At 35.6% G+C, this 26101-nt stretch overlaps 1 protein-coding gene across 3 annotated transcripts in view; it reads left to right on the plus strand.

The window, feature by feature from the left end:
* The window catches only part of CCDC150 (coiled-coil domain containing 150), a 108329-nt gene that overhangs the window by 58333 nt on the left and 23895 nt on the right, over positions 1-26101 (plus strand). Inside the window, exons 14-16 of one of the 3 annotated variants that reach the window (XM_053598397.1) lie at positions 3163-3246; positions 17712-17819; positions 18232-18292. In XM_053598397.1, coding sequence (XP_053454372.1) covers positions 3163-3246; positions 17712-17819; positions 18232-18292 — 253 coding nt within the window. Of the gene's footprint in view, positions 1-3162; positions 3247-17711; positions 17820-18231; positions 18293-19096; positions 19418-26101 lie in introns of those variants that run through there. The other 2 variants (XM_053598398.1, XM_053598399.1) reach the window with 2 other exon arrangements.

Raw genomic sequence — 26101 nt, forward strand, 5'->3', positions numbered from 1 at the left:
TTAAAATACTGTACCTATTTGAATAATTTGTAACCAGTAATTTAAGTAACTGCCTTAATATCTACTTTCTCTTTGCAACTGGAAACAATTATATTTTGTTTGTCATAGTATTTAAATAAGTGACTCTGTGTCAAATATCGCTATGTTTTGATTTTGCTTAGACAGTTTTCATTTATTGAGTGAACATTGTCTTTGGTGGCAAAAAAAGGGAGAAATTATTATTTTAAAAGCATACTTAATAGATTTTCTTTATATCTTTGCCTAAAAGGGGGAATTTTATTAAGGGGAAAAAATTGCCCTTATTTTAAAAATTCTTGGACCCCTTTTATAAGAGACCCAGATTATCTAAGTTATTCCACACAAAACCTTTCCATATTCCTAGGGGATAAGCGAAGTTATTTTTGAGTGTTTAATATTTGTTATAGTTAGCATATTTTAGGTTAAATCTAATTTTGGGTTTCTTTTAATGTTGAATACCTACACTTTATAGTACATTGGAACACCTTAATTTACAGAACTTGGAAATGAATTTTAAATAAGCTTTTATTATTGTAGCTTTGTTTTTATAGCATTATTAGCCATTTTTATAATTCATTTACTGCTGAAGACTTGGTCAAAACATAATCCCAAACTATAATATTGCATTCAAGGAATGATTTTGCACCATAGTTTCTAAAATAAAAATGTTATGATGAAGAGGACTGACTGTATATCTTCCACAAACAGACAATTAATTGATGATTAACTTTATTATTATATATTAATATTACTAATTTCCCATTTATTGAGAGCAATCTGCATTTCCTAAGGGAAACCAATACACTACTGCTCTAAATACTTTTAAAATGTTTCCTTTGCTTGGAGGAAGCAACATATAGTGATTTTTTTTTAAGTTCCAAAAACTGAATTATGAATATGTATAATATGCGTGAAAGAAATACTGATATGACAAATACTTAGTCATAATAGTTAACAATCCAACTTTGAGTGTAAGTTCTTATACTGAAGGTGCATAATTTTAGGGTAGGTGGCATAAAGGGCTAATTACTCTTTGTTGCTTGCCCACAGGTTTTTAATAAAGTTTGTCTAAAATGCTAATTCTTCTAGTCAAGGCACCTATCAAGGAGAACACAATGCTCCAGACTAGTGCGTCTTCTTATAAAACATATGGGGATGGGGCAGTGCCTGTGGCTCAAAGGAATAGGGCCCATATGCCAGAGGTGGTGGGTTCAAGCCTGGCCCCAGCCAAAAACTGGAAAAAAAAAACAGGGAAAATATTTTGAAAAGAAGAAAATGTGAGTTATATATTAATATATAGTAATCTAGTTTGGAATGTGTTTTTTGCTTTCATTTAAAAGTAGGCTAGGTATGGCATCTCATGCCTATAATCCCAGCACTTTGGGAGGCCAAGGAGAGAGGAATTGCTTGAGGCCAGGAGTTCAAGAATAGTATGGGCAACACAGTGCTACCCCTCTCTCTACAAAAAATAAGAACAATTAGTCAAGTGTAGTGGCACATGCTTGAGTCCAGAAGTTTGAGGCTGCAGTAAACTATGATCATGTACTCTAGCCTGGGTGAGAGAGCAAGACCCTGTCTCAAAAAAAAAATTAAAAATTAAAAAACAGGTATGTTGGATTCACAACACTTAAAATGAAGTACCAAAGTGGGAACTAAAGAATAGCTATAATTGTGTTGGAGATAGTGAGAACTATCTCTTATGTAAATTAATATCCCTGCATAGATGGTTTCGTCTTTATCAGCTTGCTCAAAGTAGAAGACTAAAGTCTAAATTCTTTGGCTTAAAATGCTTAAAAGGCCCTCTACTCTATTCACAAGCAAATATATGTATAATCCAGAGATAGTGAATTATGCCAATATAGGATATTTGCCAAAATAAATAAGACTTTTTGAACTCAAGATTTACTGTAAATGATCCCCAGTGCAGCTAGTTAGCTTGAGGGAGTGAGAACTTGTGTTTTCAGTCACATTTGCTTCTATGTGTAGTAACCCCATGCTTGGTTTATAAAGATGATTTTGACATGGCAAATATCACTATTTCCTGTTATTAAGATATAACCCTAACATTGATTATGGAGGGTAAAAATTTCCATATTCAATTACTAATTATGGCTCTCCTATAAAGGAAGTATCTATAAAAACAAAGAAAAAGAAAAGGTACTGCAGTAAAATAAAAAGGAAAGTGCTGCAGTAAAAAAAAAAGGAAGTATCAACATACCACAAAATTTAATCAAGAGAAAACTTTATTTTATACTTATTTTTTTCTGACAAGACCTAAGAAAAACAATATATGTTATTATTGAAGGCTGTCTTAATAATTAAATATATAATTTCATGAAATACAGAAACTTTAGTAGCATTTATTCCACATAACACTGTGTTAAGTTTGTGTTTGACTCTCCGACAAACATTTATTTTGTTCTTCAGAATTTTGTTTTAAGAGTGTCTCGCTCTGTCGTCCAGCCTGGAGTGCAGTGGCACAATCATAGTTCACTGTAACCTCAAATTCCTGGTTCAAGGAATCTTCCCAAGTAGGTAGGACTATAAGTATGCCACAATGGTTGGCTAATATTTTAAATTATTTAGCAGAGATGTTGCTATGTTGCCCAGGCTGGTCTTGAATTCCTGGCCTTGTGCAATCTTCTTACCTTGGCCTCCCAAAATGTTGGGATTACAAGTGTGAGTCATTGCACCTGGCCTAGAGATGTTTTGTTTTTTTGCCTAGCGATTTTTTAAATTGCATTTTATTATGGTAACAGAAACATCCTCTACTGTCCATGTTCATGGTTAAGTATAGCTCTTCTTAAAGAATTATATAATGTTACTCAGGCTACCTACAGCCACTGATATAGTCACACAATATTTGGATTGGATCACAACTACAAAGAAATAACTGACATAAAAAATTAATATGCAAAAGACAACAAATTTAGGGACTCTTCAGGCTTCCTACTTTTACTTGAAGTCTCTGTACTTGCACATTGGCCCTGTGCTCAGCTATCTAGAGAAAGATTAAAAGGCAGTAGTAGCAAATAAATATGAATCTTGATCTTATACTATAGGAATGGTGAGGGCATAAATACTTGGGGGAAGTGGTTATTCCTTTATGCCTAGAGGTACTGATATCTCTGTTTACTTTATCAGGTTGCCCAACAAAAGGTGGAAAAAGTCTTGGGAAAAATTACTGATAGTAAAAATAAACTGGCCTATGAAAAGGGACAACTCGAGGTATGTGATTTATTTTCTAATTTTCATTGTATGAATTTTAAAATACTAATGGTCAAACTAAATACTGTAGTCTGTTGAGAAGTCCTAGCTCTCCCATTTATTAATTCTGTAGTCTCTGAACTTCCCCAACTTTGTCACGTTATTAATATCCAGGTGACTTCTGTTTACATACCTGTGGTTAACGCTGAAACCTAATATTGTGAAGTTAAAACCATTTTGTGATTATTTGAAGCTTTGTTATAATTATTTCATGCATGATCGTTCACTGGGAATGTAAAGAATCTATGCTGTCTTTTTTTGATGAATTTTTATAACACATTCCTAAAAAGAAATCTCCGTGGAAATTGGGACTCAGAGGCAACGCAACAGACTTGAGTGAATGTGATGTTATTGTTATTTTGCTACCTGGGTTTTGTACCTGTGGTACCCAGAGAGAGAAAGCTTATAAGTCACATGGCTAACCCTGACTTAATCCAGCTCCGTTGGAAATACTGAATTCCAAATCTGTGATAACAACCCTTAGCTACACATTAGAATCACCTGGGCAGTTTTAAAAAATCCTAATGCTAGAAAGTGTATGATGTCTGCCATTTACTTTGAAACGCATCATAGAAAAAAGGGGTTGATGAATGGATATAGAGAACGGTAGATGGATAGATATCTGATAAGCAAGTAAAGAATGTTAAAAGTAGAATGCGGATGGTGGATATATGCATGTTCATAGTAAAATTCTTTCACTTTTCTTTATGTTTAAACATTTTTATAATGAAATGTAAGGAAAAAATTCCCATGACTAGATTTGTGTCTCAGAGAAATAAAATTAGAATCTTAGGAGATAGGTCTTAGATTGCAATACTTTTTTTTTCCTACAATAGGATTTTTAATGGCTGCATTGTATTCGACATATTGTGAGACATTTAGGTATTGCCAGTTTTTGCCGTTATAGATAAAGATGTGATGACATCCTTGTGTATAATCCTTTGCATATTTATCTAGGACCGAAATTGCCATGTAAATAGTAATACGTATTAAGAATTTTCCTTAAATTTCCTGCCAAAACTTTATATTAATTTATAATTATCCTGGCAGTGTTCAAGTATGCCCGTTTCCCTTGCACTGTCACAAACTTTCCTTGTATGTATAGCAAACATACAGAAAATTATACACGTCACATTACTTATCACAGACTAAAAACTCCTATATAATCAACACCCAAATCAAGAAACAGAGCATTATCCCCCCAGATAACCAAAGAATTCTGAAATTCTTTCACCACAAGGGAGTTTTGCCAGTTCTTGAACTTCATAGAAATGTGATTGTATAGTATGGAGACTTTTACATCTCCTCCTTCTGCTCATCATCATATCCGGGTGATGCATCCATATTGTTGAGAACAGTAGGAGTTTGTTCCTTGTGTGGTTATGTTGTGTTCCATTATATGAATATACCAATGATCAATTTTACTGGTGATGAATGTTGAATTATGTTTAATTCTTGGTTATTTTGAACAATGCTGCTATAAATATGCTGTATATAGTTTTTGATGGACATATGTATACTAATATCTCTTGGGTAGTTACCTAGGATTCAAATGCTTGTTGATGGGGTAGTTGTATGCTTAACTTAATACAAAAATTTCAAACAGTTCTCCAAAATAATTGTATCAAGTTACACTCCCAATTCCAGGTATTTCACATTCTTTTTTTTTTAACTTTTAAAAAGGCATTTTATTCATTAATGTAACAAAATTTTCGTAGTATTAATTGGCATTCTATTATTTTTTTTAAGTAAATTTATTTCAGGTTAATGTGAGGGTGCAAGCAACCAGGTAAAAATGATTTCGTTAGGTAGAGTTCGTCTTGTGGTTATGACCCACACACACAAAGTGTGCCAACCCCTGCCAGCTCATGCCCATTAAGTGAGAGCACCCCAACCCCTCCCCCCAAGTTGAATTGAAATGAGTTTTTCTCTTATTTAAGCATGCATTGGATCATATTAGTATTAAATACGTTGGATATTTGCTTTTCTATTTTTGTGATACTTTACTAAGAAGGATGTGTTTCATCTCCATCCAGGATATTACAAAAGATGTGAAGTCACCATCCTTTTTATGGCTGAATAGAATTACATGATGTGCATGTACCACAATTTGTTAATCCATTCCAAATTGGGACTTTGTGATGTGGGCTAATCTTACTAGGGTTAAGTGATTATTTCATGGTGGTTTTGATTTGCATTTCTCTGATGTTTAGGGACAATGAACATTTTTTCATATGTTTGTTAGCCATTCGTCTGTCTTCTTTAGAGAAGGTCCTATTCATGTCTCTTGCCCAGTGGTAGATGGGATTGTTTGCTCTTTTTTTGTTGATTAATTTGAGTTCTCTTTAGATTCTAGTTATCAACCCTTTGTCAGAGTCATGTCCTGCGAATATCTTTTCCCATTCTGAAGGTTGTCTATTTGCTTTTGTGGTTGTCCCCTTAGCAGTACAGAAGCTTTTCAGTTTAAGTCCTATTTAATTTTTTTGTTGTTGTTGAAATTGCCATGGGAGTCTTCTTCATCAAATCTTTCCCCAGACTGATATCCTCAAGTGTTTTTCCCACACTTTCTTTGAGGATTTTTTTGGTTCATGCCTTAGATTTAAATCTTTTATCTATCTTGAGTCAATTTTTGTAAGTGGTGAAAGTCGTGTGTCTAGTTTCAGTCTTTTATATGTGGTTATCCAGTTCTCCCAACACCATTTATTGAATAGGGATTGTATGTTCAGTGTACTTGCTTTATTTATCAAAGATCAGGTGCCTTTGATAAGATGTGAATTTCATCATATGGTTTTCCATTCAATTCCAAATGTTAATGTCTCTATTTTTGTGCCAGTACTATGCTGTTTTGATCATTATGGCCTGGTAGTATAGTCTAGTTTCTGGTAGGGTGATACCCCCGGCTTTGTTTTTATTACTAAGAATTGCCTTGGCTATACAGGGTTTTTTCTGGTTCTATACAAAACGAAGAATTATTTTTTCCAAATCTTGAAGGTATGATGTTGGTATTTTAATGGGGATTGCATTGAATCTGTAGATTGTTTTGGGAAGTATAGACATTTAAACAATATTGATTCTCCCAGCCACAAGCATGTTATGTTCTTCCATTTTATAATATCTTCTGCTATTTCTTTTCTTAGGGTTTCATAATTTTCTTTGTAGAGGTCCTTCACCTCTTTTGTTAGGTATATTCCTAGGTATCTTTCTCTCTCTTTTTTTTTTTAAGCTACTGTGAAGGGAATTGTGTCCCTGATTAGCTTCTCATCTTGACTGTTATTGGCATATACAAAGGCTACTGATTTGTGGACATTGATTTTTATATCCTGGGACATTACTGAGTTTTTTTTTGATGACTTCCAGGAGTCTTGTGGTTGAGTCTTTGGGGTTCTCTAAGTATAAGATCATATCATCAGCAAAGAGTGAAGAGTTTGACTTCCTCTGCCCCCATTTGGATGCCCTTTATTTCCTTCTCTTGCCTGATTGTATTGGCTAGATCTTCTAGCACTATGTTAAACATGTGCACAGAGAGAAGTAAAACTCAACTGAAATCAAGCAGTGGGGAGGCGAGAGAAGGGAATGGGTGAAAACCTACCTAACAGTCACAATGACTGGGTGACAGGCATACTTATATCCATGACTCGAGCATTATAAAAGCAATACTTCGGAAAAAAAAAAATACATAAAGCTCCTCAGATGTTTCCAGTGTGCAACTATAGTTGAAGACTCCTAGACTAAATGGTTTGAATTGAATCCCAGTTAGGCTTGGCAACTGACTTAATCCATTCTCTGTTGCTATAACAGAATAACTGAGACTGGGTAATTTGTAAAGAAAAGTTTATTTGGCTCACAGTTCTGGACCTGGGAAGTCCAAGATTGGACAGCCCATCTCTTGAAGGCCTTTTGCTGCTTCAATCATGGCAGAAAGCAGACAGGAAAGTGGGCAGAGAGACCAAATGTTAAGAGGCAGCCTCACTTTATAAAATCCTGTTATTAATGTAGCTAATCCATTGCTCTGAGACAAGAATTTACCTACCTCTGTGAGACTGTATTAATCCTTGCATAAGAATAGATCCCTCATGACTCAGTTGTCTCTTAACAGTCCCACACCTCTCAAAATTTAATTACATTGGCAATTAAATTTCTATATGAGTTTTGGTAGGGATAAACTGCATTTTAATTGTAGTGGCAACTATAGAGCTGATTTGATAAGTAATCTCACTAGTGACTTGTCAAGCATGTCAGCATTAACTTTATCCTCATGTGCTCAAAGGGTTTACCCCATGGGTTAGCAGACAGGATCCGGGGCAGAAATGGCAAGCTACCTGAAAGGTAGTTGGTAAGCCATGCTGGTGGAACAATATGTTACTAGTCCAATAAGATGGTAAAGCTGTCTGTCCACTATTTGTATGCTTTTAATTAATATTCTCCAAAGGTAGTAAGCATTTACTTATAATTATCTATATTTATGTTACCTTGGACAAGTCTTAAGTTTTGTTGAGTTTCATCTTAATCACCTATAAAATGAAGGTGTAAGCACACATCTCTTATTCAATTCTCATTGGGGAAAAATAGGCAGAATTACAGGCTAGGTGTATAAATTATTACAGGTACAAAAGAACTTTTTACTTCATGAAATTCATGATCCCATGATTTTGACCTTTTTGTAGTTTTCTCAAGAGAAATAAAGTATGTTTTTAAATTTATAAGACAAATCCCAAGCCCTGATGACAGACTTAAAGCCTAATCTTGGCAGGGAATGGAATATAGTTTAAAATTTATGAATCTGTCTATCTGACCTTTAAGACTGCAACTATGTAATCTTAGAAATTATCTGTGTGATCTGATGTCAAATGCATGCCTTTTTTGCTGCTCATATTCTTACAGTAAGAGGCTAAGTTTTTCATTATTTCTGAAGGCTGACTCACTTTTGAAATTATTGATTCACTGGTGCTTTTATTTTAAGCCTTGGGCTGGCAACGTTCCAAAAGCACTGACTTCATTAGCTCTAGAAAAAGTACTTTATTTATTTATTTATTTATTTATTTTTGAGACAGAGTCTCACTTTCTTGCCCCATGGCATCATAGCTCACAGCAACCTCAAACTCTTGGGCTTAAATGATTGATAGTCTAGCCTCAGCCACCCAAGTAGTGGAACTACAGGTGCCCACCACAATGCCTGGCTATTTTTTTTAGAGATGGGGTATCATTCTTGCTCAGGCTGGTCTTAAACTCCTGTGCTTAAGCAATCCACCTGCCTCGGGCTCCCAAACTGCTAAGATTACAGGTGTGAGCCACCACGCCCAGCCTGGGAAAGTACTTTTGAAGCACATAATTTTTTTTATTATTATTAAATCATAGCTGTGTACATTAATGCAATCATGGGGCACCATACACTAGTTTCATAGACTGTTTGGCACATTTTCATCACTCTGGTTAACATAGCCCTCCTGGCATTTTCTTAGTTATTGTGCTAAGACATTTACATTCCACATTTACTAAGTTTCACATATACCCTTGTAAGATGCACCCCAGGTGTAATCCCACCAATCCACCTCCCTCTGCCCACCTCCCCCCTCCCTCCTCACCCTTTCCCCCTTCCCCCTATTCTTAGGTTGTAACTGGGTTATAGCTTTCATGTGAAAGCCATACATTAGTTTTATAGTAGGGCTGAGTACATTGGATACTTTTTCTTCCATTCTTGAGATACTTTACTAAGAAGAATATGTTCTAGCTCCATCCACATAAACATGAAAGAGGTAAAGTCTCCATCTTTCTTTAAGGCTGCATAATATTCCATGGTGTACATATACCACAATTTATTAATCCATTCGTGGATCGATGGGCACTTGGTTTTTTCCATGATTTAGTAATTATGAATAGGGCTGCAATAAACATTCTGGTTGAAGTATCTTTGTTATGTTGTGATTTTGGGTCTTCTGGGTATATGCCTAGAGAGGAATTATAGGATTGAATGGCAGATCTATTTTTAGATCTCTAAGTGTTCACCATACATCTTTCCAAAAGGAATGTATTAATTTGCATTCCCACCAGCAGTGTAGAAGTGTTCCCTTTTCTCCACATCCATGCCAACATCTCTGGTCTTGGGATTTTGTGATATAGGCTAATCTTACTGGAGTTAGATGATATCTCAAGGTAGTTTTGATTTTCATTTCTCTGATGATTAAAGATGATGAGCATTTTTTCATATGTCTGTAGGCCGTGTGCCTGTCTTCTTCAGAGAAGTTTCTCCTCAAATCCCTTGCCCAGCCTGCGATGAGATCACTTTTTCTTTTTTTGCTTATACGTTTGAGTTCTCTGTGGTTTCTAGTTATTAAACCTTTGTCGGATACATAACCTGCAAATACCTTCTCCCATTCTGAGGGCTGTTTGCTTGCTTTACCCTTGTAAGATGCACCCCAGGTGTAATCCCACCTTGGGATTGTTCTTGGCTGTGCAGAAGCTTTTTAGTTTGATCAGGTCCCAATAGTGTATTTTTGAAGCTGCTTCAATTGCCCGGCGGGGGGGGGGGGTCCTCCTCATAAAATATTCGCACAGACTAATTTCTTCAAGGGTTTTCCCTACACTCTCTTCTAGTATTTTTATAGTTTCATGCCTTAAATTTAAATATTTAATCCAGTGAGAGTCTATCTTAGTTAATGGTGAAACGTGTGGGTCCAATTTCAGTCTTCTACAGGTTGCCAACCAGTTCACCCAGCACCATTTGTTAAATAGGGAATCTTTTCCCCATTGAATTTTGTTTGTTTGTTTGTTTGTTTTTTATGCCTTCTTTTTATCATATAATATGCATTTTCAACATGGCAAAAAAAAAAAAAAACCTTTATAATTATGGTTCAGAGAAGCTGAATGGAACAAATTAGAATCCTAAATAAATAACAATGGCACCGAGGGGGGTGATAATGTAAACTTAACTACTCAGTAGTTTTTGTTTCTACAACTAAAGAAACAAATTGCGTTTCCTGGAAGCAGCCCTCCCATCTGAGCATGAACTTTTCTTAGTCTTAGGAGGGACATTTTCACTGTTTATTCACAAGCCATTTCTTCATTGAGTTTCCCTTTCTGAAATAGGTCCTCAGTGTTCAGACAGAATTATAATACAGAAATACATTCAAACAGCAAAATCTACTATAATTCTGTGGGTGAAGTACTGTATGCAATCTCTCACCAGTACATGCTTGTTGATAAAGACTGTAAGATCTCCTGCCAAAAAGTTATTTTCCTGATTTAAAAACTTTGATTCTACTAAAAGTTTATGTACAATAAGGTAGAAACTCTATTAAAGGATTCCTCATACCGATTATCTACTGAATACATTCAGAAGTTCTTTCTGGTTTAAGCATTCTGATGCAGAAATGGATGGACATCTCAAGGGTAAGTTCTTTCTTCATGCTCATGTTTTATTCCAGTGTATGTGCTGTCATGTTTGATATGGACTGAATCATCCCTGCAGCTTTTTTTTTTGTTTGTTTGTTTTGTTTTGGGACAGTGTCTTACTTGGTCACCCTCGGTAGAGTGCCATGGCATCACAGCTCATAGCAACCTCCAGCACTTGGGCTTAGGCAATTCTCAGTCAGCCTCCCGAGTAGCTGGGACTACAGGCACCCGCCACAACACCCAGCTATTTTTTTGTTGCAGTTTGTCTGGGACTGGGTTCAAACCCACCACACTCAGTGTATGGGGCTGGCACCCTACTCACTGAGCCACAGGTGCTGCCCCTCTGAAGCTTTTTCTACATTTCTTACCATCCTTTGTTGTCTCCAGACAAAAATGAACAGAGTTAGCAATAAGGTTATGGAATGTCTCACGTTCATCAATTCACTGGATAACTTAAAGAATTTTGCTGGGCATAAAATCCCAGCACTGTGGGAAGGCAAGGCAGGAGGATAACTTGAGGCAAGGAATTCATGTCCAGCCTGTGCAACACAGCAAGACCTCATCTCTTAAAAAAAACTTTTCTACTGACCAGGGAGACGTCCCATCTAAGACACACCTCCTTCATGTAGAATTCTGAGAGCACATTGGAAGAAGAGTGTAGCCCACATGCATTATGTTTCCATGGGCTTATTTTTGGGGTGTGTTCTTTGATGTCGGACAAGAGATGAGCTCTTTCTGAATGTTTTCCCACATTGAGGACACTGGCTGAATCCCTCCCTGCTGTGAAGTCTCAGATGTACTGCCAGGTGAGAGTTCTGCTTGAAGGATTTCCCACATTCTGAACACTGGTATGGGGTCTCCTTAGTATGAATTCTCTGGTGCTTGGTCAAACAGGAGCTGTCCCTGAAAGATTTGCCACATTGATTACACTCATAGGGCTTCTCACCAGTATGAATCCTCTGGTGCCAGATGAGGTATGCAATCTCAATGAATGTTTTCCCACACTCTTTACATTCATAGGGTTTCTCTCCAAAATGGATCTTTTGATGTACAATAAGGTGAGAGTTTTGATTGAAGGACTTCTCGCACTCTGCACATTTAAAGGGCTTTTCTCCAGTGTGAGTCCTCTCATGCTGGGTGAGGTATAAGCCATCTCAGAAAGCCTTTCCATATTTGCTACACTCATAGGGCTTCTCACCTGTATGGATTCTCAGATGCACAGTAAGGTGGGAGATGTCAGTGAAGGGTTTCCCACACTCATTACATCTATAAGGTTTTTCCCCTGTATGAGTTCTTTGATGCAAGATCAGGGATGAATTGCTATTGAAGGTTTTTCCACATTCTACACATTCATAAGGTTTCTCACCTGTGTGAATTCTCTGGTGCTGTGTTAGAGCTGACCCATCACTAAATGCTTTCTCACATTTATTGCATGTATAAGGTTTCTCGCCTGTATGGATCCTTTGATGCACTATCAGGTTGTAGTTCTTGGAGAAGGATTTTCCACACTCATTAAAGGTATAAGGTTTTTCTCCAGTGTGAGTTCAGTGATGCAAAACAAGGGAAGAGTTCCGTTTGAAACATTTGCCACATTCAGTACATTTATACTGTTTTTCTCCAGGGTGAGTCCTCCTGTTTTCATTAAGAGATGAGCTCAGGGTAAAAATGTCCCTGAAGTCCTTACCCTCATACAGTTTCTTGCCTCTCTTAATTAGTTTCTGATGGCCAATGGAGGTAAAATGGTTAAAAGATTTAACACTTTCTAGGTATTTATAAGATTTCCGTCTCATTTGACTTCTTTCAAATTGAACAACTTCTGTGGAATAGTTGAAGGCTTTTTCATAGGCATCACTGTCACCAGTTCCCTTAGCTGCATAACTTTGGGGACAACTGTGTAAGGCTGAGTCACAATCCAGATTTCTAACATCTGAATCATGTACATGAAAACCATTTGTCATAGGAACTGTCTGAGATGGTGAAAGGTGTGAACTTGCATTCAAATGCCTCCCAAAACCAGGATATTCACAAATTTCTTTCTGAGCCCCTGCTTTCTCTGGAGTTAAAGCTGATTGCCTTAAATGTCTGTTGTGGTTGTCACAGTGCCAACCATCCTCCCCTAGAAGGGAGAAACAGGGAACCTCCCTTGGAAATCCTTCCATTTCTACAGGACAAGACAGTTTTTCTTCAGGAATATTCTGGGCTGTCATTTTCAGTCTCATGCCCCAGGCGCAGGGAGACAGCAGCACCCTTCCCCCACTGAATGTTTTTAATTGGCTTGTCAAAGATCAAATAACGGTAAGTAGCTGGATTCATCTCTTGGTTCTCTATTCTGTTCCAGACATCTACTTCTCTGTTTTTGTGCCAGGACCATGCTGTTTTGATCACTATCAATTTGTAGTATAGTCTGAGATCTGGTAACGTGATTCCTTCGGCTTTGTTTTTACTTCTGAGTAATGTCTTGGCTATTCGAGGTTTTTTCTCATTCCATATAAAACGAAGTATTGTTTTTTCAGGCTCTTTAAAGTATGACAGTGGAGCTTTGATAGGGATTGCGTTAAAATTATATATTGCTTTGGGTAGTATGGACATTTTAACAATGTTGATTCTTCCCAGCCATGAGCATGGTATGTTTTTCCATTTGTTAACATTTTCAGCTATTTCTTTTCTTAGAGTTTCATAGTTCTCTTTATAGAGATCTTTCACTAGATAAATTACCAAATATTTCATCTTCTTTGGTGCTACTGTGAATGGAATAGAGTCCTTAACTGCGTTTTCAACTTGACTATTGTTGGTATATATAAAGGCTACAGATTTATGAATGTTGATTTTGTAACCTGAGACACTGCTGTATTCCTTGATCACTTCTAAAAGTTTTGTAGTAGAATCTCTAGTGTTTTCCAGATATACAATCATATCATCTGCGAAGAGCGAAAGTTTGATTTCTTCTGACCCTATATGGATACCCTTTATCGCCTTTTCTTCCCTAATTGCGGTGGCTAAAGATGGATACCCTTTATCACCTTTTCTTCCCTAATTGCAGTGGTTAAATGTAACATTCCATTACAATGTTAAAAAGCAATGGAGACAATGGGCAGCCTTGTCTGGTTCCTGATCTGAGTGGAAATGATTTCGATTTAACTCCTTTCAATATGATATTGGCTGTCGGTTTGCTGTAGATGGCCTCTATTAGTTTGAGAGATGTCCCTTCCATACCAATTTTCTTAAGTGTTCTGATCATGAAGGGATGCTGGATATTATCGAAAGCTTTTTCTGCATTGATTGAGAGAATCATGTGGTCTTTGTTTTTTAATTTATGTGCTGAATTGTACTTATAGATTTATGGATGTTGAACCAGCCTTGAGAACCTGGGATAAAACCGACTTGGTCATGATGTATAATTTGTTTGATGTGTTGCTGGATTCTGTTTGTTAGGATCTTGTTGAATATTTTTGCATCTATATTCATTAGTGATATTGGTCTATAATTTTCTTTTCTTGTTGGGTCTTTTCCTGGTTTGGGGATCAGGGTGATGTTTGCTTCATAGAACGTGTTGGGTAGTCTTCCTTCTTTTTCTGCCTTTTGGAACAGGTTGAGTAATATAGGTCGGAGATTTCAACACTCCCTTGGCAGTGTTGGATTGATCCTCCAATAAGAAGCTGAGCAAAGAAATCTTAGATTTAAACCTAACCATCCAACACTTGGATTTAGCAGACATCTACAGAACATTTCATCCCAACGAAACTGAATATACATTCTTCTCATCAGCCACAGAACATACTCCAAAATCCACCACATCTTAGGTCACAAGTCTAACCTCAGTAAATTTAAAGGAATAGAAATTATTCCTTGCATCTTCTTGGACCACCATGGAATAAAAGTTGAGCTCAGTAACAACAGGAATCTGTAAACTCATACAAAAATGTGGAAATTAAATAACCTTTATGCTGAATGATAGCTGGGTCAGAGATGAGATCAAGAAGGAAATTGCCAAATTTCTGGAACAAAATGACAATGAAGACACAAATTATCAGAACCTCTGGGATACTGCAAAGGTACTCCTAAGAGGGAAATTTATAGCACTGCAAGCCTTCCTCAAGAGAACGGAAAGAGAGGAAGTTAACAACTTAATGGGACATCTCAAGCAACTGGAAAAGGAAGAACATTCCAACCCCAAACCAAGTAGAAGAAAAGAAATAGCCAAAACTAGAGCAGAATTAAATGAAATTGAAAACAAAAGAATTATACAACAGATCAATAAATCAAAAAGTTGGTTTTTTGAAAAGGTCAATAAAATAGATAAACCTTTGGCCGACCTAATCAGGAAAAAAAGAGTAAAATCTCTAATCTCATCAATCAGAAATGACAAAGACGAAATAACAACAGACCCCTCAGAAATTCAAAAAATCCTCAATGAATAGTACAAGAAACTTTATTCTCAGAAATATGAAAATCTGAAGGAAATTGACCAATACTTGGAAGCACGTCACCTTCCAAGACTTAGCTAGAATCAAGTGGAAATGTTGAACAGGCCAATATCAAGTTTTGAAATAGCATCAACCATACAAAACCTCCCTAAAAAGAAAAGCCCGGGACCTGAAGCACATAATTTTTGCGACACTTTAAAGGAAGAGCTACATGCTAAACATAGAGTAAACAGCAGTCTGCTCATATGTTCTCTCTCAGTTGGGTTAGGATGGATTCAAATATTACACAGGAATCAGATCAGGTAAAAGACTATATTTTCACAATTGGCTTGTTAATGATATAAATGCTATATTTTAGGAGTTAATTTCTCCTGTGTTAGAAACTGCTGGCTCACATTCAAACATGGTTTGAATTTCATTTTCAGTTCTATATACTATTCCATTATATAAATATGCCATAACGCATTTATTCGTCTATCGAATATTTAGCTAGTTTTCAATTTCTTATTAAGTTACTCTGCTGATATGATAAATTTTTATTCTTTAATTTAGAAGTCAAGTGTTTTTTGTTTTAAGAAATTTTTTGTTGAACTAGAACGTGTATACCAAAAAGTAAATAGAGCACAGTCCAGTGATTTTTTTACAAAATAAACATTATCTATGTGATTAGCACTTAGATCAAAAACAGAACATTCTCAACATCCAAAATCCCCTTCCAGTTACTGTCCCCTGAAGGGTAATTATGCATCCTGACTTCTAACAGCCTAGATAAGTTTTAGCTGTGTTTTTCACCCGGTTTTATAGTTGTGAGTTTGTTGTGGTGGTTCCTTGGTTTGCTTCGCTGTATGATATTACATTATATGAATGTTGGGTAAGGATTTTAAAAGAAAAAAATCTGTGCTGCACAGAAATTATCACAGTTTCCTGAATGTATTTTCATACTTTTAATCAAAATACATTGGCAGTTCAAGCTCTCTGAAGCTCACTCACTTCAAACTATAAATGCACTAACGTTATAGGTATATCCTATCTTATTTCAAATTTACAATATGTAATAGAGAAAAAAAAACCTGGAAAATTATTAATCGCATTACTTTCAGATACTTGTACTAGAAAACAGATTTAAATGAGAGGTCCTTTCTATTCTTAGCTGTTTTTGTGTGTGTGTGTGGCCTTGAGCAAAATTAGTGCTATTTCTGTGACTGTTTGAAAAGCTGGTTATAGAACCTGCTTGGATTTTAATGATCACAGAAACACCAGACCTCTGAGAGGTAGCAGGGTTTATTTGCTTCTGACCTGTTCTTTTTTTTTTTTTCTTATTTTGAATGTACTGAGTTATAAATTCTATAAATTCTTCCAAATAAGAAACTTCATATAAAGTACTACATAATAATAACATGCCACATGATGCATTTCAGAGCCTCTTACTCTTACGTAGTCTGAGGAAAGTTGGGAAATAAAGACATTCTGTGTGTGCGTGTTTAAGAGGCAAACTAAAAGTCTCAGAGTCAAATTCACTCCTTTCCCCTTCCGTTCTATGAGTTAATTGTAATTAGTTTAAATTTAAAATGAGAATAATTGTTACATCAATACCTACCTTTAGAGGCAACTATTTTAATTCTGAACCTTACATGAAAACCATGATTAATTTTTAAGGATAGCTTTGGGGAGCCACAGCACATGTTTTATACTGTACACTATGAAAAGTAGCAACAGAGACAGGCAGAGGTAAGAGAAATAAGAATCTTACTGATGGACAAGAGAGCTTTCCTAAGACAAAAATACATGTTTATACTGCCTTTCAAAAAAAAAAAACTCTTAATATTAGCATTCAGATTTTAATAGTTGCTGAAAATGTCCAGTAGCTACAGCCAAAGAGATGTTTGGCCTTCACAAATAGGAAAAAGAAAAGATATCAGAAGAGGAAAAAGTTTATCTTAATGAGAAATTTTGGATGAAATTTCCTGTTTCAAGGGTAGGCTCAGTAATGACTATTGTTGTTTTGTATGAGAGGGTTGGGGATAGAGGAATAAAATATGGAAGAACACAGGGCTGGGAGATTTGCGAGAATATAGCAAATGATCATTTTCTTTATAGGGAAATATGTAAGTGGTCACCTTTATGAGTTAGTTTTAAAGTATAATTCAGCATGTAATTATTCCATTTATTCAACTTTTATAATTCTGTCAGTAAACACAAGATTCTGTGCCTGCTTCTTGTAAGTTGACAAGTCTAATCATAAAAAAAGTTTTTTAATGGCATGTACCACAATTTCTTTAAAATTGAAATATATTAGCCACAGAATCTCACCATTATATTCATGAGTCTGGCTCTTTGGTGTTTTCATAAGCAATAGAAACTAAATGAATTATCCTGGTACATTTAAATGGCTATAACCTATGTTTAAGTAGGAGTTGAAATAGCATTTTTTGGTATGATTAAAAAGACTTAGGATTGCTTTTGCAAGTGTTACGGATTCACTGTAATTTTTTTGCTAAACTCGTGATTTTTTTTCCTTTTGGAGTGCATACATATGTATAATATATGTTTTTAAATTTTGTTTATTTAAAATTATTTTTATGTTTTCTTATTACTTTTCTGCTTTTCCTCTAGATAAAAGTCAAACAGCTAGAAGAACAACTACAATCTTATACTGAAACCAGTTCACAGAACGATCATCTACGCAAGTTGAATAAGGCTCTAGAAGCCAAATATACTCAGGTGTGATTAATAGCTACAAAAGCAGATTATTATATTAGTTTTTAAGAAATTGACCCCCTTCTCCCCATCTTACCAGACAATCCTGGAAAGATGAAATATTTTCTCAACTGACTCAATTCAACAAATATTTCTAAAGCACAAGGTTCTGCTAAAGCTCAGTGAAATTCATAAAGATGCCTGAAGCAGGATTGTGTCATTCAACTTGCTTCTAAAAGGTTAGGAATGTACTCAAGAAACTTAGAGAACAGAAAGTTATGCCTTTCAGGAAAAAAAAATATTGTGTTAATCATTCATAGAGAGCATTGTTATCATTACAAGCACTGAGAAATGCTTTTATGGAGGACTTTTTTAATTGAGGCTTAAAATTTTTGGCAGACATGAGGAACAAGAATCTTTGTCTTTTGAATTTAAGGCAAATTCAGTACTCCATGTCATCAAGGTGCACTTGCAACAGACAGAAGCTTGCCTGGAAGAGAGTAATAGTGAAGGGACTTTCCTGTCAGCATGGTGGCTCTCAAGGCTGAAAACCTTCCATAGGTCACATAACATTTTAACAAAAGAATAGAGAAAAGTTAAACAAGCAAGATATGTACAACATTTAGTGACGAATATGACCCAAAATATTAAAGTGACAAGGTCTCACACTTTGCACTCAATGCCAGATAATCTCTTCTGAGTCAGTATTACTGTTTGTGTACTCCTTCTGTCCATACTCTATAATCCTATTATAAACTAGTAATATAAACACATCAAGATATAGCTCTTCCCTTAAAAATTCCCACATATACTCTTCACCTGGGAAGGTGTTACCAAAAGAAAGTGGTTCATTTCAGTGACTTACAGATTTACCATGAATGTAAATAGACTGAGTATTTAAAAAATCTTTTAACTCTTAGTATAAGCATGTGTAACTTCTGTGTCTATGATAATTATGTATATATACCCCTAGTAGCCAAATAACTGAAATATGTCTTCAAGTGGAATCTTCATAGGGTTCTGACCACCTGAATCAGTGATGAGTGATGAGGTCACAAAGTTGTTAAAGGGGCCTCATTAGATACGCTCTCTTGCAGGGAATTTGGTTTAATGTCTGTTTCTTCACTAGGGTATACTTTACAGTGTAATCTCTTCATCTCTTCATTCTGAAGCAAAGGAATACTTTCAAATATACTTTCTGTTGTGGCTTCTTCTAGAACATTGAGTTGTCTCTCCTGGTAAAGTGGGTACTACTTGAAATATAGCTATAGGTGTAGCTGTTTCTATTGTTTTCATTGGCGATGCCTCCAAGAAGAAAGAAGTCTCCAGAGAGGCCTTTGTCTTCTAAATCCCTTGAAGGCTATAGGCCCCATGTAAGCAGTATGAAGGAAAGAGCTCTAGTCGGTTTGCCTAGTGTTCCTAACTCTACCCGCCGAGTGAGCTTTGCACCTACTGTATCTTCTGTGAAAACGTCTCAGGAGATTGCAGACTCTAGAATCTCTCTAAAGACTCTTTTAAATGCTATTAAAACCATGCAGGGAAGACTAGAAGGCAAAATAGAGATTCTTGCCTCAAGACCATTACCAAGAAATGACTCACCGATTTTTCTTAAACGGGATTCGGTAAGTGAAGACCACAGATTAAATCTTAGGAAAATTTCAGATTTATACAAATTGAAGAAAAAGTGTAACAGTCTAGAAAAATAATTCTTGAAGATACAAGTAACAACAAGGAAATTGTGTTCTTCACAAATACAATAAGCTGATTATACAGATGGAAACTATCATTCTGATTAATTTGTGGGCATAGAAAAAATGTGACTTAACAGTAACAATTTAGTTATTTTTTATCTACTTTTGATTTAAAACTTCAAAATTTCTATCTAATCTTAACATTTGAGCAAAAATGCTTGAATAAAGCCTCATTTTTAAATTGAAATACATTAATCTAAAAAGCCCCAGGAAGTAGAACATTAAAAAATATTTTCTAGAAAAAATTTATTAAAGTATCCTTCTTTGCTTGATATTTAAAAATAGCTTGGGCAACATATCAAGATGCTAAGTCTTCAAAATTTCTCCAAATTTTTTTTAAAAATCAGCCAGGTGTGGTGGTTCATATGCTCATAGTTCCAGCTACTCTAGAAAGATTGCTTGAGCCCAGGGGTCAAGGTTATATAGTAAACTATGATTGTACTACTGCATTCTAGGCTGGGCAATAGAGCAAGACCCTGTCTCTAAAAAAAAGAAAATACTAAATGTACTATAGCCTATCTTCTAAAGTAGACTACTGTAAGCATTTTTACTAGTGACTTTTTAATTTAACTTATAAAACAGGTAAAATATTAAAAACTGTATTCTTCCTTGTGTACTTTTTGAGAACAAAATCCAACAGATTTTCAAAACCTATAAGTCATCCTTTATGCTTTTCTGAGATTCTTACAGAAAAAGTTAAAGTATTTTAAATGTTTCAGGCAATTTTATTTTATTTTATTTTTTTGTCTCACTTTGTCGCCCTCGGTAGAGTGCTGTGGTGTCAGAGTTCACAATAACCTTCAAGTCTTGGACTCAAGCGATTCTCTTGCCTCAGCCTCCCAAGTACTGGGACTACAGGTGCTCGCCACAATGCCCAGCTATTTTTAGAGATAAGGCTCTGGCTCAGGCTGATCTCAAACCTGTGAGCTCAGGCAATCCACCCACCTCAGCCTTGCAGAGTGCTAGAATTATAGCCATGAGCCACCACGCCCAGCCTCACATTAAATTTTTTTTAAATGTAATAGTGTTGAGGAAGATGTGGGGAAAAGACATTCTTCTTTTTGCTGTTGGGAGTGTAAAATGGCATAACCTCCTTTGGAGAGCAATTGGCAATATTTATCACATCGTTGACCCCACCATTATACTTTCAGTAATTTTTTCTACAATTACACTAGCTTATACACGACACAATTACAGAGTTGCTCAATGAAGTATTGCTGATTAATACCAACTGATTCAACAAGCAAAATTCCACAGAAAGAGACTGACAGCTGGGCACAGTGGATCACACCTTTGGGGACTGAGATGGGAGGATTGCTTGAGACCAAGAGTGTTTTTCTTGGTTTGTTTTTGTTTTTATTTCAGGTATTACAGGGGTACAAATAGTTTTGGTTACAAGGTAACTTTTATAATGCTTGAGTCATGGTTATAAGCGTGCCTGTCACCCAGACAGCATTCATTGTACATGTTAGGTAGCTTTTCGCCCATCCCCTTCTCTCCCCTTCCCCCGCTTATGTGCTCTTTAGTTACTTTCAATTTAATAGTGAAAATATGTGGTATTTGTTTTTCCATTCTTCAGATACTTCACTTAAAAGAATGGTCTCCAGTTCCATCCAAATGGTTGCAAAGGGATTAAGTCATCCTTCCTCATGGCTGAGTAGTATTGCATGGATAAATATACCACATTTTGTCAATCCCTCATGGATCGATGGGCAGTTTGGTTGATTCCACATCTTTGCAATTGTGAATTGTGCTGCAATAAACATTCAAGTACAGGTGTCTTTTTTATAAAATGACTTCTTTTTCTTCGAGTAAATACTTAGTAGTAGGATTGGTAGATCAAATGGTAGGTCTGCTTTTAATGTTTTATATCTTTATTGGCCATTTGTCTTCTTTGGAAAAGCTTTTATTTATTTTGCCCACTTTTCAATTGGTTATTTGGGTTTTTTTTCTTGCTGCGTTGCTTGACTTCTTTGTAGATTCTGGTTATTACCCATTTATTGTATGTATAGATTGTGAATAATTTCTCCCATTCTATAGCTTGTCTATTTGCTCTGTTGATTATTTCCTTGGCTGTGCAGAAGCATTTTAATTTAATCAAGCCACATTCATTTACTTTTATGATTGCCATTGGCGTCATCTTTATAAATTCTTGGCCTAGGGTGATATCTAGAAGAGTTTTTCCAACATTTTCTTCTAGAATTCTTATGGTTTCATGCCTTATATTTAAGTCATTTATCTTTCTTGAATTAATTTTTCTGAGTGGTGAGAGATACGGATCCTGTTTCATTCTTCTACATGTGGCTACACAATTTTCCCAGCACCATTTATTGAATAGGAACTCTTTTCCCCAGTGTATATTTTGTCTACTTTGTCAAAGATAAGATGACTGTGGGTGGTTTTATTTTATTATTATTTTTCTTTTTGAGACAGTCTCATTGTGTCACCCTCTCTAGAGTGCTATGGCATCGCAGCTCACAGCATCCTCAAACTCTTGGGCTTAAGCAATTCTCTTGCCTCAGCCTCCCAAGTACCTGGGACTATAGGAGCCTGCCACAATGGGCTATTTTTTTTGTTGTTAACAGTTGTCATTGTTGTTTAGCTGGCCCAGGCTCGGTTTAAACCGGCCAGCCTGGATGTATGTGGCCAGCACCCTACCCACTGAGATACAGGCACCATCCTGTGGGTGGTTTTATATCTGCATTTTCTATTCTGTTCCATTGGTCAATGTCTCTATTTTTTGTGCCAATACCATGCTGTTTTGATTACTATAGCTCTGTAGTATAGTTTGAAGTCTGGTAATGTGATACCTCCAGATTTATTCCTTTTGCTTAAGATTGCCTTAGCTAGTCAGGCTCTTTTTTGGTTCCAAACAAACCAATTAGAATTATTGGTATGTAAATTATTTTTTCTGGATCTGTGAAATATGGTTCCAAACAAACCAATTAGAATTATTGGTATGTAAATTATTTTTTCTGGATCTGTGAAATATGGCATTGGTATTCCAGTATTTTGGTAGGGATTACATTGAATCTGTAAATTACTTTGGGTAGTATGAATATTTTAACAATGTTGATTTTACCAATCCATGAGCATATGTTTTTCCATTTGTTTATATCTTCTGCAGTTTATTTTCTTAGTGTTTCATAATTCTCTTTGTAGAGATTTTCACCTCCTTGGTTAAGTATATTCCTAGGTATTTTATTTTCTTTGTAGCTATTATGAATAGTATTGTCTTTGATTTAACTCTGAGTTTGATTGTTAATTGTGTATAGGAATGCTACTGATTTGTATATGTTTATTTTCTACCCCAACACTTTGTTTGAATTTGTTTATCAATTCTTGGAGTCTCTTGGTGGAATCTTTGGGGTTTTCTAGATATAAGGTCATATTGTGTCTGCAAAAAGTGATAGTTTGACCTCTTCTTTCCTGATTTGGATACTTTTAATTTCTTTCTCTTACCTGATTACTCTGGCTAGGACTTCTACTACTATGTTGTATAGAAGTGACAATAGGCACCTTGTCTTGTTCCAGTTCTTAGTGGGAATGTTTTCAACTTTTCGCCACTCTATGAGGTTGACTATGGGTTTGTCATATATGGCTTTTATATAAAACTGAGTTGGTTCCTGTACTGCAGAAATTATTGCATAGCATCTAAAAAGAGAGAATTCTCCCCAACTTGTTCTAGAAGGCCTGTATCACATTGATAGCAACACCAGGAAAGGCCATTACAAAAGAAAAGAAAACTAGATGCAAAGTCCTCAATAAAATAATAGTAAACCAAATTCAACAGCACATCAAGAAAATAGTCTACCATGGCCAAGCGGTATAATCCCTGGATACAAGGTGATGCTACCTAAACATATCAACATACCTAAATTGATAAATGTTACTCACCACATACCACATGAATAGCAGCAAAAATAAAGATAATACAATCATCTCAGCAGATGCAGAGAAAATCTTTGAGAAAATTAGTACCCTTTATGATAAAAACTCTTAATCAACTAGATATAGAAGGAACATATTTCAAAATTAGTAGAAACCATGAGTTAAACACATCAATTAGCCTGGGCAACACAGCAAGGCCCTGTCTCTTTAAAAAAAAAAAAAAGAAGAAGAAAAGAAAAGAAAGAAACGACTGGCTAACTAAATAAATAATGATGCATCCATAATTTGCAGTATACTGCCTAAGTATATTATTAGGGTTAAATAACCAAAATTCTGAGGAATATATATAGAATTTTACTATCTACATGCAAAAGAGATTGAGAGAGATAATATATACATATGTATTTACTTGTACATGCCTGGGATATATCTTTTAAATGAATCATAATAAGGCCAATTGTGGTGGCTCACACCTGTGGGAGTCTGAGGTGGGTGGATTATTTATCAGGAATTCAAGACCAGCCTGAGCAAGAAAGAGACCCCATCTCTACTGAAAAACAGAAAAAACTATTTTCTATCCTCTGAGCAAGAGGATCTCTGGAGCCCAAGAGTTTGAGGTTGCTGTGAGCTATGATGATACCATGGGACCCTATCCAGGGCGACAGGGTGAGACTCTGTCTCAAATAAATAAATAAAAATAAAAGTTTGAAGAAATGAATCATAATAAACTGGCAACATTATTTTTGAGGACGAAAACGGGGTACTTGGGAGATTTTTCAGTCCTTTTGTACTTTAGGAATAATGTTAAGGAGCCTCCTATTCAAAATAATGAATGTTATGAACATTTTATTTTTAACAAAACTGAAGACAGAACATGGTCTTTTCAACAAATGCTACTGGGGTAATTGTATATTCATATGCAAAATAAAAAAATCTTCTATCCATGTCTTATACCATATGTAAAAATTGACTCAAAATTGATCATAGATCTAAATATAAATCCTAAAACTGTTAAACTTTTGGAGGAAATTTTTGTGATTTTGAATTACACAAAGATTTCTTAGATTTGACCAAATGCATAATCTATAAAGGACAAAAAGTAATAAATTGAACTTTATCAGATTTAACAACTTATGCTCTTCAAAGACAGTATGAGAATGAAGAGACTTTTAAACTATAGGAGAAAATATTTGCAAATCGCATTTCTGTGATTTCTAAAGTCTTCTCTCCATAATGTATAAAAAATTTCAAAATCTCATTAAGAATAAAACCCAAAAAAAGAATGGAGAAAGTATTTGATCAGATATTTCACCAAAAATATAGATGGTAAATAAACACTTGAAAAGGTGTTTAACATCAATCATTCAGGGCAGTGGTTCTCAACGTTCCCAATACCACAATGTATTTTCATTGTTACAAAGGGGTTGTGATCCATAAGTTGAGAACCACTGATTTAGGGAAATATAAATAAAACCACTATGGGACACTATCATATACCTATTAGTATAATCATTTTAGAAAATAGTATTTTATTTTTTAAATTTTATTTATTATTTATTTTGAGACAGTCTTACTTTGTCACCCCAGGGTAGAGTTCCATGGCATCATAGCTCACAGCAACCTCAAATTCTTGGGCTCAAGCAATCCTGTCTCCTCGGCCTCCAAAGTACTATGGGCAGCGGCCAAAAAGCCCAGCCATTTTTAGAGAAGGGGTCTCACTCTTGCTTAGGCTGGTCTTGAATTCCTAAGCTCAGGCAATCCTCCTGCCTTGGCCTCCCAGAGTGCTGAGATTACAGGCATGAGCGACCACACCCAGCTGGTAGTTTCTTTAAAAGTGAAACATACTACCACTATATGATCCAACCAGTCTTAAGTATTAATATTGCCAAAGATAAATGAAAGCGGATATCTACCCAAAGACTTGTACACAAGTACTCAAATCAGCTCTATTTATAATAGCTTAATGCTGGAAACAACTCAGGTGTCCAGCAGGTAAATGGATAAGTCAATTGTGATATATCCATACAATAGAAATACTAAGGAATAGAAAGGGTAAACTATTGAAACATGTAATGGTTTAGATGAATTTCAAAATAATTATGCTGGGTCGGGCACAGTGGCTCATGCCTGTGATCCTAGCACTCTGGGAAGACAAGGCGGGTGGATTACCTCAAAAAAAAAAAAAAATTATGTTGAGTGAAAGAAGTCATTTAAAAGGAGAGAACATGTAATATGATTCTATAATATTTATATAAAATACTAAGAAATACAAACTAACTTTTGTGATAGAAAACAGATCAGTGGTTATCTTGGGTGGGAGTGTGAGAATAGGGAAATAGGAAGGAGAGACTAGAAAGGGGCAGCAGGAAACTCTTTGAATGATGGAAATGTTCACTGTCTTGGTTTATGGTTTTAAGGGCTTACACATACTTCAAGACTTAGCAAATAGTACACTTACAGTACAGTGTTACTTTAAGTAAATGTAGCTTATATATCAGCAATCTCAGTAAAAACTGTTAAAGAATAATATCAATGTATTACCTCTTCAGAAATTTATATTAAAATGTTTGAAATAACATTCTTGAAAGGATAGAACAGTCAAGATAGAGAAAAAGTTAGTGGTTGCCAGAGAAAAGATGGATTTTTGGAGGGAGAGAAAAATGT

The sequence above is a fragment of the Nycticebus coucang genome, chromosome 7 (assembly GCF_027406575.1).
Source record: "Nycticebus coucang isolate mNycCou1 chromosome 7, mNycCou1.pri, whole genome shotgun sequence".
Taxonomy (NCBI): domain Eukaryota; kingdom Metazoa; phylum Chordata; class Mammalia; order Primates; family Lorisidae; genus Nycticebus; species Nycticebus coucang.